The following is a 14,771-nucleotide window of genomic DNA, read 5'->3' on the forward strand; positions in this document are numbered from 1 at the left end:
TTGCAGAGGAATTTCTTACTGGGTAAATGTGTGGGGTGGGTGGGGGGGCAAGGGTAGTGTTGATAAAAAAACGTTATTTTTTGCAAAAAATAATAGAGATTAATATAAATTATAGTTAATTTTGTGTAATCTGAAAAAGTGAGTTACTCAATAAATTAAATTTTTTCCTGTAAAGAATTTAAAGAAGATTTTTTCAAAAAGGTGTTCAGACTAGTCAATAAATCAATAATTTCCAAATTTGGACTACTAGAACCCGAGTTATTTACTTGTCAATAAGGGACAAATTATTTTGTTCCTTACAGGCACTCCTGGACTAAGAATTCCATTATTTTGACTTCTAGTGAATGGATTTTAGTAATTTTCTCAAAAAAGACTGAAAAGTCTTCAGACTAGTCTATAAATCAATAATTTCCAAATTTGGACTACTAGAACCCGAGTTATTCACTTGCCAATAACGGGCAAATTATTTTCTTCCTTACAGGCACGCCTGGACTAAGAATTCCATTATTTTGACTTCTAGTGACTGGATTTGAGTAATTTTTTCAAAAAAGACTGAAAAGTCTTCAGACTAGTCCATAAATTAATAATTTCCAAATTTGGACTACTAGAACCCGAGTTATTTACTTGCCAATAAGAGACAAATTATTTTGTTCCTTACAGGTACTCCTGGACTAAGAATTCCATTATTTTGACTTCTAGTGAATGGATTTTAGTAATTTTGTCAAAAAAGACTGAAAAGTCTTCAGACTAGTCTATAAATCAATAATTTCCAAATTTGGACTACTAGAACCCGAGTTATTCACTTGCCAATAAGAGACAAATTATTTTGTTCCTTACAGGTACTCCTGGACTAAGAATTCCACTATTTTGACTTCTAGTGAATGGATTTTAGTAATTTTCTCAAAAAAGACTGAAAAGTCTTCAGACTAGTCCATAAATTAATAATTTCCAAATTTGGACTACTAGAACCCGAGTTATTCACTTGCCAATAAGGGAAAAATTATTTTCTTCCTTACAGGCACGCCTGGACTAAGAATTCCATTATCTTGACTTCTAGTGAATGGATTTTAGTAATTTTTTCAAAAAAGACTGAAAAGTCTTCAGACTAGTCAATAAATCAATAATTTCCAAATTTGGACTACTGGAACCCGAGATATTCACTTGCCAATAAGGGACAAATTATTTTCTTTAAGAAGTTACACTTTTGTGGAAAAAAGTACTGTGAGCCAAAATTGGTATAGCTCACGGATATTTAATTATAAAAACGTCTTTTATGCAGAAAATTGAACCTTAAGAATCGTATAATTAATATATTCTATAATCCGATAATTCATATTTTTTTTTTAGAAAATTCTGAAAAGCAGCGATTTTTCAGAAGAATTTCTTACTGGGTAAAAGTGTGGGGTGGGTGGGGGGGGGGGCAAGGGTACTGTTGATAAAATTTTTATTTTTTGCAAAAAATAATAAAGAATAATATAAATTATAGCTAATTTTCTGTAACCTGAAAGAGTGATTTATTCAATAAATGTATTTTTTCCTCTAGATCAAATATTTTCTGCAAAAAAGCCGTTTCTCGATGAAACTCTCCATTCCGATTTCCTCTCCGAGGTATCTCCATGAGACATGTTCTGGATATAATATCATATATGCATAATTTCCTAGATAACAAAATGACGTCTTGAACACGTCATTTTTCACGACTAATCATTTTGACGTCCTTACTACCTTAAAGTAACTTACAAGTATTACATCCAAAATGAAGTCTTAAAGAAATCTTAAACAGAATTGAAAAAGGCTTCTGGAAGACGTCAAATATTTACATAGGACGACGCTTAAATGTAATTTTAATTTTAATTTTAACGACGACGTAAAAATATTTTTACTTAAATTCCAAATTATTCATTTGTAAGTATAACAAAATTAAACAGATGGTCAAGGAAACCCTAAAAAAGGAGGAAGGAGAACATTCGGCACAAAAATACTGACAACTTTTAATTTTAATAAAAGGAAGTTCGCGCCTATAAAATATGCCATGTTTTCCTGTTTTTTTTTATCTATAAACAAGATTAGATCAAGATGTAAACGCCATGTATAAAATAAAACCTTTTTGTATATAAACGGTATATTTCGGGCGGCAGAACATTACAAATAGAGGTAAATATTACAGAATAACCAATGCAGTTTTTTACATACAGTTACACAACAAATATTTAAAATTATATATTGTTCTTAAGGCATTCTAATAGAATTAACAATTTTATTGCTTTTAACTTAAAATTAAATCAACCAAACGGTGTTTGGAGAGTGTGATGATAGACTGCAACTGCAAAAGGCCATAAAAAAAGTGTTATTGCACAATATGGCCACCCACTTTGTTCATGAATGCATGGCAGAAGCAAGTAAAATAGCCAATAAAAAAATTAATTCTTGTCTATATTTAAACCCTTAAAATATGATCTAATCCAATTTGGCCATTTCTTAAGATGATAAGTAGGTTCAACACCCAAAACGTGAATGTGCCGGTATAGATATTAGCAGGCGATTTAATGTTCACAAAATATAATATACACATCAAAATGGTCTAAGGAACACTTAGAAAATTAGTTTTTTTCGCCTCGAGAGGAAATGCTAAGAGCAGTCGGAATGCTTGAGACAGGAACAAGTCAAAGAGACGTTGCAAGAGCTTTGGATACGTCTCCCAGTGTAATTAACCGTTTGTGGACAAGATATAGAGAGACAAATGATGTTAGGCCCGTCGCGAGTTACCACACCTGCCCAAAACCGTTTTAATACTTTGCAAGCTCAAAGAAATCCCACGGTAACAGCCTCTGTTTTGGTTCAGCAGCTCTCACGAGTGCATAACGTCGAGGTTTCAGGTCAAACTATTAGAAACCGTTTGCATGAGAGAGGACTCCATGTCAGAAAACCCCTAAGAGTTCCTCGGTTAACTTTAGGAAATCGAGGTGCAAGATTAACGTGGTGCCAAGAACATGTTAATTGGAATCAAGAAAGATGGGCCACAGTTCTTTTTACGGATGAGTCTCATTTTCATTTTACATTTCACTGATTTTCATTTTATCCTGATTCTGATAGAAATTCGTGTCTGGAGAGAGGAAGGAAATGAAAATCGTTTGCGTCATGCCCGGGAAGTAGTAAGGCAACGTGGTGGATCACTAATGTTTTGAGGTGGCATTAGCCTTGACGGAAAAACGAACCTCATTTTTGTGGAAAATACAATGACTGGAATAAGTTATAGGGATAATATGTTCCATATTTACGCGAAATGGGCCCAAATTCGTTGTTGCAACAAGATAATGCCCCACCACATCGAGCACGGCTTGTACGAATCGCTATTGAGGAAAATCAAATCAATCTTCTACCCTGGCCCTCTACCTCACCGGACCTTAATCCAATTGAGCATGTTTGGGATTGATTAAAAAGGCAACTTCTTCAACGATTTGACTTTTTTCAAAGCGCTCTAGAGCTTCGTCTTGCTGTGACACATGTTTGGGAGGAGTTGCCCCAAGAATTAATTAATAATTTAATTTTAAGTATGCCTAGGCGATGCCAAAGTGTTTTTAATAATAGAGGTGGACCATCTGGCTACTAGTTTAAATTGTGTTTGGTAAATTTTTATTTTTATAATTTTTTTTATTAAATGGTAATAAATGGGATTTTGTTCTTTATTTTTATTTGGGCCCTAAAAATGTAAATAAATGTAAAAAAATTGCAATAATTAATTTTTTTCCAATCCTCTCAAAAATATTAACATATTTGTATGTGTTCCCTAGACCATTTTGATGGGTGTATTATTTATACTTGAACATAAAAAAATTAACTTAATCTTAATGTTTAATATATATACATAGAACATACGCGATATTTCTTGCACTTTCTGGACTTTATAGGTATATACAGTGGATATCGCATGCTTTGTGGGAGGTGACCTCAAAAAGTGAATTATTCAATAAATATTTTTTTTTCGTCTAAGACAAATATGTTCTGCAAAAAACCGTTTTTCAAAAACATTACCCTTACCCCCCCACCCACCCCACACTTTTATCCAGGAAGATATTTTTCTGAAAAATCACTGTTTTTCAAATTAATATGCATGAACAAGAGATGACTTCGCTGATAATAAATATCCAATGTTTTTTTACTAAATATTTTTCGAAATTAATCGATTTATATATTTTGATCGATGTTTCGATCTTTATGAGATCATCCGCAGGACTATATATCATAGAGATCAAAACGTCGACCAAAATATATAAATTGATCGTGTGAATTAATTTTTTTTTGACCTAAGTATATCCAACAAAAAAAAGATTATTCATTCAAGTCCAATATCTGAAGAACTTAAGTAAATTTAAGTATTTTCATGAAACAAAAAGCATGATATAGAGAGGAATGTTCTTTGCAAATATTGTTTTGGGTCCAAGTTTGAATTTTAGAGATACGTTTAATCTAATTAACCTGGTTCATTATAGTATGTCAATAAATATTTTCATTCAAAAGTTTCATTAAATACAAGGTATCCTACCCGACTGCGCCATTTTTTTATCATAAATCCTTAAGCTGCTAAATTAAACTACTTCACATCTCTTTCTGTCATTTTGCTACTAATTCTCGATTTCTTTTATATGCCTAAGTGTAAGTATAAACTCTCTAATCTTAGTTGTTACAACTCTTTTATGAGCGTGAAATTTTAGCTGACTATGTAAACACCAAGAGAAACATTCAACCTACTCGACTGCGCCTTTATTCCTTAAAAACCGTAATTTAAAGATGAAGGTGTTATAATTGGTAAATAAATTTTAGTCAGTGGTGTCCGCAGTTTGATCTTCAAGGTGAGCACTCACCTTGTAGTCTGATATCTAAAAAACTACTTGGACTATTCTCGTGAATCAAAAAGCTTAATAATCAGGGGGACATTTTTTACAAATGTTGCTTTAGGTCCACCTTAGTCCAAGTAAGAACTTCAGAGATATTCGTCATTTTAGGCAGTGGCGTCTAAGTGAGCACTCAATTTGAAGTTTAATATCTCAAAAATTACTTGGACTATTCTTATGAAACAAAAAAACATGATGTTCAAAAGAATATTCCCTACCAATGTTTTTCTGGGTCCAGCTAAATCCAAGTAGGAATTTTAAAGATATTTGCCATTTTAGGCAGTGGTGATCTTCAAGACGAGTAATCACTTTGAAGTCCAATATTTCAAAAACTAATTAGAATATTATAATGAAACAAAAAGCATGTTATTCAGAAGAATATTGCCTGTAAATGTTGTCTTAGGTCCAACTTAGTTCAAGTAGGAATCACCACTTGATGCAGCGGTTTCTCAGAACGTTGTTTGAACTTCAAAGTAAACACTCGCTTTGAAGTCCAGTATCTAAAAAACTAATTGTTATTTTTTAAACTGGGATAAAATTCATGAAATGAAGAGAAATGAAAATGAGGAAGAATAGTTCACTTTCAGGCACTAACATTCCTAGAATGGACTCTCCAATAACCTGTGAGTACCTGGAACAGGTTTGAAACTTGTAGGGAGTGAAAGTGACTCAAACGCCTGGATTAGACTCTCATATTACCTTTAAGTACCTAGAGGAGCTTTAAGAATCCTGTTAATTAATTAGTAATATTATAATTACAATTTGAATATTTTAATTAATTCGTAAAAAAATCAAAATGCAGTAAAATTAAATTAAAACAAATAAGAAACTTAAAGAATCGAGTGGTGAATAAAATAAATAAAAAATATATATAATTCTACATAATGGTTATTTAAAAATATGAAACGAAGAAAAAGTATTTTATAAAACATACAATTAAAAATATATGTTCCAATTATTAACATTCTAAGTTGACAGATTTGAAAAATTTAATTAAAGCATTGGTTGTTTGAAATTATAAACAAATCAAGAATACTAAAAAGAAACATATAAAAATATAAAATTTTAGGATTATTTAACAAGGCAATTTAAAAAAAATATATTCTAGTCAATTTTTAATTTAACAGTTTTTTCCAAAGAGGTTTTTAGAGAATAAAAAACCCAATTTCCCTATAAAATAATTTAAAAAAAAAAACAAATTTTGCACTTTTTTTTGACTGAAATTACCCCAAAAATTTCAAGAAATTACATCATTTTGATTTACCTACACTCAATATGCTAATAAAGTATAAAGATCATGATTAATATTCTGTATATATATATCCGTATATTTTATTATATTCTATGAATACATATGATTCATTTAATTCTTTGTTTAAAAACGAGGATACATTAGGTAACTAAATTAACACTAATTAATTAACAATATATGGAGTATATTTACCACATAACTCTTTATCAGCTCGTAAAAGGGTTATTTTAAGATTACGGACTGATAAGTGTCGTGACATGTTTAATCGAGGTTTACAAGTATTGTATGTCGAATATAAGAAAAATCTTTATAGTTATGTATGAATGGTATGTACATACGTAGTCACATTATTTTTATAAGTGGTCGATTGTCGTTAGAAAAGCGGAAAATGATTATTAGCTCAGAGTGAGGTGTAATTTTCTTTTATATTAACATTCTGAATATAGGTAAGTGAGAATTTTGTTTTTTTTTTCATTAAAAAAATTAACTAATTTTACTAATAACTTCCCTTTGATTAAAAAAAAATGTTGCCTAAAAAATTGCGTTGCTTTAGTAAATAATACCCAATGTTATATTTCAAAAAATACCCAGTTTAAGCAAAAATTACCCCAAAACACCTTTCCTCCTCCTTGATTCCTCGCTTATCTCCACCCGAACATATATACTATTGCAACCCCAGTTATCGAACCAACCCCCTTTTAAGCATCCTGGATCTTGCGCGTCTCATACACCCTTTACATGCTCACCCCCTTTAACTGATTTGTTATTTTTTTATTCATGCTCAATTAAGTATATAAGAATTTATTTCTATGTGATGGTTTACATGATGTAAAAGGGTTTGTTTCCAAAAATTTGCTCAATGTTTACTTTGCTACAAAATAATCAATCGATAGAGCGGGCCAGATTTGTGCATATAAGAGATGGACAATGTGAGGTTAGTGCACTTTATCTTATGCAATGGATTAAGTTAGAATTATAGATTTTATCGTTTTTAATTTTGTAAGAAACTAACAAAAAATGGGAAAAAGTAAAAAATCATTTATTGTCTTATTTTAGTGTTTGAACGTTGCACACATGGACTTACGCTCCAAGGCACTATGTGTATGTTGCCACAATGAGTAATCCTTAGAGTCATGAGTTCGAATCTTGTTGGCAATATACTTTTTTTTAAATTTTTACTTATTTAAATAGAAGCTGTGTGTCAAATTTCATATCTCTATCTTGCTTAGTTTCAGAGATATGAGTATTTCATCGCTAGGAATTTCAATTAAAAATGAAATTATTTGTTATCTTTGAAGGTTAATTAATTAATTTAAAAATAATTTTTAGAGAAAACGCTGAAACAGGTGTCGAATAATTTTATTAGAAGAAGCTGTGTGTCAAATTTCACAGCTCTAACTTGCTTCATTTCAGAGATATGAGCATTTTGTCGTTGGGAATTTCAATTAAAAATGAAATAATTTGTTAACTTTCAAGGTTAATTAATTAATTAGTCTCAAATTAATTTTAGAAAAAACTAGTGAAACAGGTGTCCAATGATTTTATTGCAAGAACCTATGTTTCGAATTTCACATCTCTAACTTGCTTGATTTCAGAGATATGAGCATTTTGTCCCTAGGAAGTTCAATTAAAAATGAAATAATTTGCTTTCTTTCAAGGTTAATTAATGAATTTAAAAATAATTTTAGGAGAAAATGCTGAAATAGGTGTCCAATAATTTTACTAGAAGAAGCTGTGTGTTAAATTTCACATCTCTATCGTGCTTAATTTCAGAGATATGAGCATTTTGTCCCTAGGAAGTTTAAATAAAAATGAAATAATTTGTTATCTTTCAAGGTTAATTAATTAATTTAAAAATAATTTTTAGAGAAAACGCTGAAATAGGTGTCCAATGAATTTGTTACAAGAAGCTGTGTTTTAAATTTCACATCTCTAACTTGCTTAATTTCAGAGATATGAGCATTTTGTCGTTGGGAATTTCAATTAAAAATGAAATAATTTGTTAACTTTCAAGGTTAATTAATTAATTAGTCTCAAATTAATTTTAGAAAAAACTAGTGAAACAGGTGTCCAATGATTTTATTGCAAGAACCTATGTTTCGAATTTCACATCTCTAACTTGCTTGATTTCAGAGATATGAGCATTTTGTCCCTAGAAAGTTCAAATAAAAATGAAATAATTTGTTATCTTTCAAGGTTAATTAATTAATTTAAAAATAATTTTTATAAAAAACGCTGAAATATGTGTCCAATGAATTTGTTAGAAGAAGCTATGTTTTAAATTTCACGTCTCTAACTTGCTTAATTTCAGAGATATGAGCATTTTGTCGCTAGGAATTTCAATAAAAAATTAAATAATTTGTTATTTTTCAAGGTTAATTAATTAATTTAAAAATGATTTTAGGGAAAAATGTTGAAATAGATGTCCAATGAATTTATTAGAAAAAGCTGTGTGTCAAATTTCACAGCTCTAATTTACTTCATTTCAGAGATGTGAGCATTTTGTCCATAGGAACTTCAATTAAAAATAAAATCATTTTTTAACTTTCAAGGTTAATTTATTAACGTTAAAATAATTTTTATAAAAAACGCTGAAATATGTGTCCAATGAATTTGTTACAAGAAGCTATGTTTTAAATTTCACATCTCTAACTTGCTTCATTTCAGAGATATGAGCATTTTGTCCATAGGAACTTCAATTAAAAATAAAATATTTTTTTAACTTTCGAGGTTAATTTAATAACGTTAAAATAATTTTTAGAGAAAACGCTGAAATAGGTGTCCAATGAATTTGTTACAAGAAGCTGTGTTTTAAATTTCGCATCTCTAACTTGCTTAATTTCAGAGATATGAGCATTTTGTCGTTGGGAATTTCAATTAAAAATGAAATAATTTGTTATCTTTCAATGTTAATTAATTAATCTAAATATAATTTTAGGAAAAAATTTTGAAATAGGTGTCCAATAATTTTATAAGCTGTTTGTCAAATTTCACATCTCTAACTTGCTTAATTTCAGAGATATGAGCATTTTGTCTATAGGAACTTCAATTAAAAATAAAATAATTTTTTAACTTTCAAGGTTAATTTATTAACGTTAAAATAATTTTTAGAAAAAACGCTGAAATAAGTGTTTAATGATTTTATTACAAGAACCTATGTTTCGAATTTCACATCTCTAACTTGCTTAATTTCAGAGATATGAGCATCTTGTCGGTGGGAAATTCAATTAAAAATTAAATAATTTGTTATGTTTCAAGGTTAATTAATTGAAAAATAATTTTTAGAGAAAACGCTGACACAGGTGTCGAATAATTTTATTAGAAGAAGCTGTATGTCAAATTTCACATCTCTAACTTGCTTCATTTCAGAGATATGAGCATTTTGTCCCTAGGACCTTCAATTAAAAATGAAATAATTTGTTAACTTTCAAGGTTAATTAATTAATTTAAAAATAATTTTAGGAAAAAACGCCGAAATAGGTGTCCAATGAATTTATTACAAGAAGCTATGTTCCCAATTCCACATCTCTAACTTACTTAATTTCAGAGATACGAGCATTGTGTTTACGTGTAAACATTACTTCATCTGTCTATAAGCATTTGACGTTTACATGGTTTAAACGTCAAAAGTGATGACAAGTGACAGTAACGTCAAAACAAATCATAATTAATATTATGTCAATATTTTGAAACAATAAAAATGATTTATTATTTATTATCATATAAAAATACATATATTTCACATATTATATAATGTTTTATAAGAAAAAAATTACACCTCAGTACGGTCCCGTTTCTAGTGTCAATAGCGATTGATAAGCTGACGTTGACAGATAATCAGTGGTCTAAACGTCAACTGTCTTTGGATCGGATTTTCATATTAATGTAAAAAGTTTGGTTATCAACTATTTAAAAAAAAAATAAATAAAACCTAAATACGTTTCTGATTTTAGTGTTAATAGCGTACTAAAATAACCAAATTTGTACTAAAAACGCCTTGTGCAATTTTCGCATTTAAATTGAAACACTATGAATTACTTAATGATAAGAAGCAAGGCCTCGACAGATAAATAATTGGTGAAACGTCAACTATCACTTCAACGTTTTTAAGTGATAATAAAATCAGGACCGTATTGTCTTCATATTATTTAAAAGCACTTTTTCAATTTATTTTTTTAATAACTCAAAAATGTCTCCTTGTCAAGCTTTTCAAAAAAATTACACCTGGATGCGGTCCTGAGTCTACTGCCAATAGTCTTAGACAGAAAATCAATGCTTTAAGCATCAAGTATCATTAAAACTCTTGATATTAAAATCAGGACCGATTTACGTATTAATATTTATTTAACAAAAAAAAACAAATTGTATATTTGAGCAATTTTAATAATATAATACATAATCAGTAATATAACTCCTCTGTCAAGTCTTTGAAAAACATAAATATGACACACTATAACTACAAGTTAAATAAGTAAAAGGTCCCTTATTAAGGATACCCTAATATGTATCACCAAAGGTTTTAAAATTATGAAATTATAATTAAATCTAGTGATGTCAACAATTTTTGGACATTAAAATGGTTAATACAGTTGAATCGCTACTCTACTATATTTAATATACTATGAATCCCTATAATTAAACACACCAATCCCAATTATGGCAAAATTTCAATTAACAATAACAAAAAATATAAAGAGAAAAGTATACAGATCAATATGACATGAAACTAGAATGTTTAGCTACAGTATTATTAATATACAAAAAAAGGACAAAATAAGGGACAAAACTACGTCAATTGTTGATATTTTCAGTTAACACTTATCTGATTAAAGCTATTATAAGCATTTATCAAGGGATACTTACACATATGCGATGTTGCACACAAATTGCCTAATTGATTCCATTGGACACTTATTTCAATATTTTTAAATTAATCTACAGGTTGGGGAGAAAACCAGGTGTGTTAAGTGATATATTTTTTTTAAATTAAAATGCATAGAAAATCAAATAAATTTTTATTGTATGTTGTCATATTTGTACATCTGCTTATGAGAAAAATCAACTTCTTTCATATTTTAGGCGAAAATTTGAAAAATTATGAACCATGTCGCTGATCCGACTCCCGATCCGCCTCACGAAATACCGAAAAAAACACTTGATGAGCGTCATATTTTTAACTTGCTTGTTCACCACCCTAATACTGACTATACATATCCCTATTCCTGGATTCGTGATGAACATTTACTACTGGATCAAACCGGACAAGAGCGTTTTCTGTCACTACATTCGTACCAAAGAGGAGGATAATCTACCAGACATATCTGCGGCAGTACCCAAGGAGGGCCAGTCGATATTCTTCCACGAAACCAGTTGCAATTCCTTGATTAATGGAAAAATCACGATAAAAGCACGACAAGCCTGTGCGGTGGAAAGTGCCGCCTTAATGAATCCACACCATGAGGTCTATTTGCTTTATGCCTCTCCAGGAAAATTCTTATTCCAGAACACCGAGAGCGATCGATTCCTTAAGGAACTTTTAAAGTACCCAAACGTGAATATTCTTCACTTGGACCTGGAGAAGTACTTTAAAGACTCCCCAGTGGAGAACTTATATGCGGAGGGAATTATTAGACAGTCCAGATTCGCTCAGAGTCACACCAGTGACGTCCTTAGGTAATTTGACTTAGGTACCAAGTGTTTAAAAAAAATAATAATAACAATTTTTTAATGTAAACTTTGCATCTTGTAGGTTTCTCACCCTCTGGAAGTACGGCGGGATTTATCTGGATCTCGATGTAATAGTTACGAAACCGCTGGAAGGACTCGGCACCGATTTTTCCGGAATCGAGTCGAATACGTCAGTGGCGGCGGGGATATTGAGTTTTAATTATACAGGAATCGGGCACGAATACGCTACCGATTGCTTGGAGGATTTGAAATATAATTTTAAGGGGTCGGATTGGGGATGGAATGGACCCGGTACCGTTACAAGGCAAGGGATACAATTTTTTTTTATTAAGATCTTAGGTGATTTTGATTGCTTATAACTCGAGAAATAAGATATCTACAGATTGCTTATTTAGTTTTATTAGACACGTATTTAAGCGCTTTTTAATTATTGTGCAGGGAGTTGAGAAAGTCGAGAATAATTGGTGAATTTTTTTTTTAAATCAACAAAGTCAATTTTCTCAAAATCTATGGGAGGTTTTGCGATTTTTATTTTTATTGTGGCTACGATATTTTAATATAAAAATAAAAGTGTTTTATAATTTTTTTCAAAAAACAAAAAATTAAAAAGTTATTGGCGTTTTTTCGATTTTTTGACCAAAACTGGCTGAAAAACTTGAAAATTATAAAAACTCTCCAAATCAAAAAAATTTTTTTTGCTGTATTTTAAGAATGAAGAGATAATGAAAAAAGTCTTATAACAAAAGTCTGTGGTTCCCATAGGAAAGCCAGAAAAAAATTAAAAAGTTCAATGTCCATAATACCACCCAAAAATCTTAATTAGGTTCAGTGGTTTTTATTTTTATTATAAATTCTATATTTGAATACAAAATAAAAAGTATTCTATATTTATTTTCAAAAAACGAATAATTAGGAAGTTATTGGCGTTTTTTGATTTTTGAACCAAAACTGGCTGAAAGAAAAATACAGTGGGGGAAAATGCTAAAAACCTTCAAATCAAAGAAAGTCAATTTTCTCAAAATCTATGGAAAATGTTGTCATTTTTATTGCTACCATAAGTGCTATATTCAAATACGAAATTAAAACTATTTTACGATTTTTTTCAAAAAACGAATAATTAAGAAGTTATTGACGTTTTCTGATTCTTAGACCAAATTTGTACAAAATACGCTTTTTGCCTTATTTCAGCTAATTTCTGTAACTTTCAATACACGTCAATATTTGACATTTTATGATCTTGAGCAAGGTCATAACTGACACTTGACAGTTTATAGCACAATTAAAAAAATACCAAATAAATTTGACAGAGCAGTCAGTGGTTCAAGTTACAGCATTTGTTTACTGGAGCAACGTCACATACCATGTTTACACGAAACCGTTATTGCGTATTTATGTTTTGTTTATTTTTATGTTATGTTTTGTTGTATTTTTTATTTTTATATATTTGTATTTTTTGTTTTGTCTTTGTGTATATTTTGTTTGTATGATTTATTTAAATAATAGCTTTGTCGACAAAATTTTAAATTTTATGATAATAAAGCATTGATTGATTGATTGATATTAGCGAATTAAGATAAAACGCATGTGTAGACACCTTAAAACCGTTTTAGCATCCCTAATTCGCATTAACGTTTTAAATATGTGGATGATATGGCTGTAATGCGTATTAAGATCTAATTTTTTTTTTTATGGTAAAAAAAATATTTAAAGGTGTCAACTAACAAAGTTGTAGTAGAATACAATAATATATTTTTATCAGAAATATTCTTACTCAATAAATTGGTAAGAAAAGCCAGCTGATTAACGTCAACGTTAAAATGATTTCTTAAAACCCTTGTGTAAACACATCAATAATGCCAAAGCGTGTTTGCTCTAATTCGCCTTAATGTCACGTGTAAACTTATTAATAAAAAAACCATTTCAATATTCATCGTCATTATCTATTTCCAGATTGCTCAAGAGACTTTGCAACGTGAACAAAGTCCCCGAAATGCGTAACAGGACCTGCAAAGGCTTCAAAATTTACCCACCAAGTGAATTCTACTCGATCCCATGGTGGAATTGGAAATGGTTCTTCGATCCGCTACAAATGGACGCCATAAACCACGCGACTGCTAATAGTCACATCATCCACGTGTGGAATAAATTCAGTACCACCGTGAAGATTCCAATAAATTCCTTGGGGGTTCCTTATTTGGAATTCGCCAAGAAATATTGTCCCAGTATTATCAAACAATGTGATCAGTATTTTTAGTACATATCTTCTATTAAATATCATTAGTTGTTAGTGCCAAAGGTTAATAGAGTAATTTTTTTTTGTAATAACAGGGTCGATTGGGAAGAATAAAATTTTTCGTTGAAATTTCTTGTATTTCACTTAGCTTGAAAATATGGTTGTGGTTACTATCCAGGGATACTTGTAATAATGGTCCACAATATACACAGCGAGTTTTATTGTAAGTATTTTTTTTTACAGATTAATCAACCAGTTCACTGCTTTTACTTTTTTCTAAATAAATTAGACTGAACTGGACTCCCAGTTCGTTACTGCAGATTTTCAGGACAAGAGACAAATTATTCTTTTATTGGCTATATTGACATGTTACTGAAATAAAAATAGAGTTGGATATTAATGAAAATATTAGTTAAATTTAATAATATTAGGGTGAGTAAATGAACTTGGTAAATACACCTAATGCAGAACGTACTAACCCTTGCACCGCAAATTGGCTGCAATAGAGGAAATGTTAAAATTATCAGCATATAGGAGAAATTGACAGTCGAGTAAATATTAAATCCCATAATTGACAAAATCTGGTTGTTCTGAATAAAATCTTTTTGATGAATTTAATCACGATTTGCTTGAGGATTTTGGAAAAGTGACCTTAAAGAAATTGGCTGATAATTAGTGCATCATAATAGTGATTATTGCCCTGGTT

General features: G+C 30.1%; 1 protein-coding gene across 2 annotated transcripts; it reads left to right on the forward strand.

Moving 5' to 3' along the window:
- Positions 1-6,393: 6,393 nt before the first annotated feature.
- Positions 6,394-14,194, forward strand: LOC126737897 (lactosylceramide 4-alpha-galactosyltransferase-like). Of its 2 annotated transcripts, none has more exons than XM_050442984.1 (4): positions 6,394-6,590; positions 11,224-11,817; positions 11,894-12,136; positions 13,783-14,194. In XM_050442984.1, exons 2-4 carry the CDS (start codon positions 11,249-11,251, stop codon positions 14,084-14,086), a joined length of 1,116 nt encoding a protein of 371 aa, XP_050298941.1. In that variant the 5' UTR covers positions 6,394-6,590; positions 11,224-11,248; the 3' UTR covers positions 14,087-14,194. The 2 variants fall into 2 exon arrangements, with proteins under 2 accessions (XP_050298941.1, XP_050298942.1); XM_050442985.1 differs by lacking the exon at positions 6,394-6,590 and adding an exon at positions 6,887-7,078.
- The last annotated feature ends 577 nt before the right edge of the window (positions 14,195-14,771 follow it).

The sequence above is a fragment of the Anthonomus grandis genome, chromosome 6 (genome assembly GCF_022605725.1).
Source record: "Anthonomus grandis grandis chromosome 6, icAntGran1.3, whole genome shotgun sequence".
Lineage (NCBI taxonomy): Eukaryota > Metazoa > Arthropoda > Insecta > Coleoptera > Curculionidae > Anthonomus > Anthonomus grandis.

Coding starts and splice junctions, on each gene's coding strand:
- LOC126737897 (XM_050442984.1), top strand. CDS start 11,249: ATGTCGCTGATCCGACTCCCGATCCGCCTCACGAAATACCGAAAAAAA. Junction 11,818..11,893: donor CACACCAGTGACGTCCTTAG/GTAATTTGACTT, acceptor TGCATCTTGTAG/GTTTCTCACCCTCTGGAAGT. Junction 12,137..13,782: donor GGACCCGGTACCGTTACAAG/GCAAGGGATACA, acceptor ATCTATTTCCAG/ATTGCTCAAGAGACTTTGCA.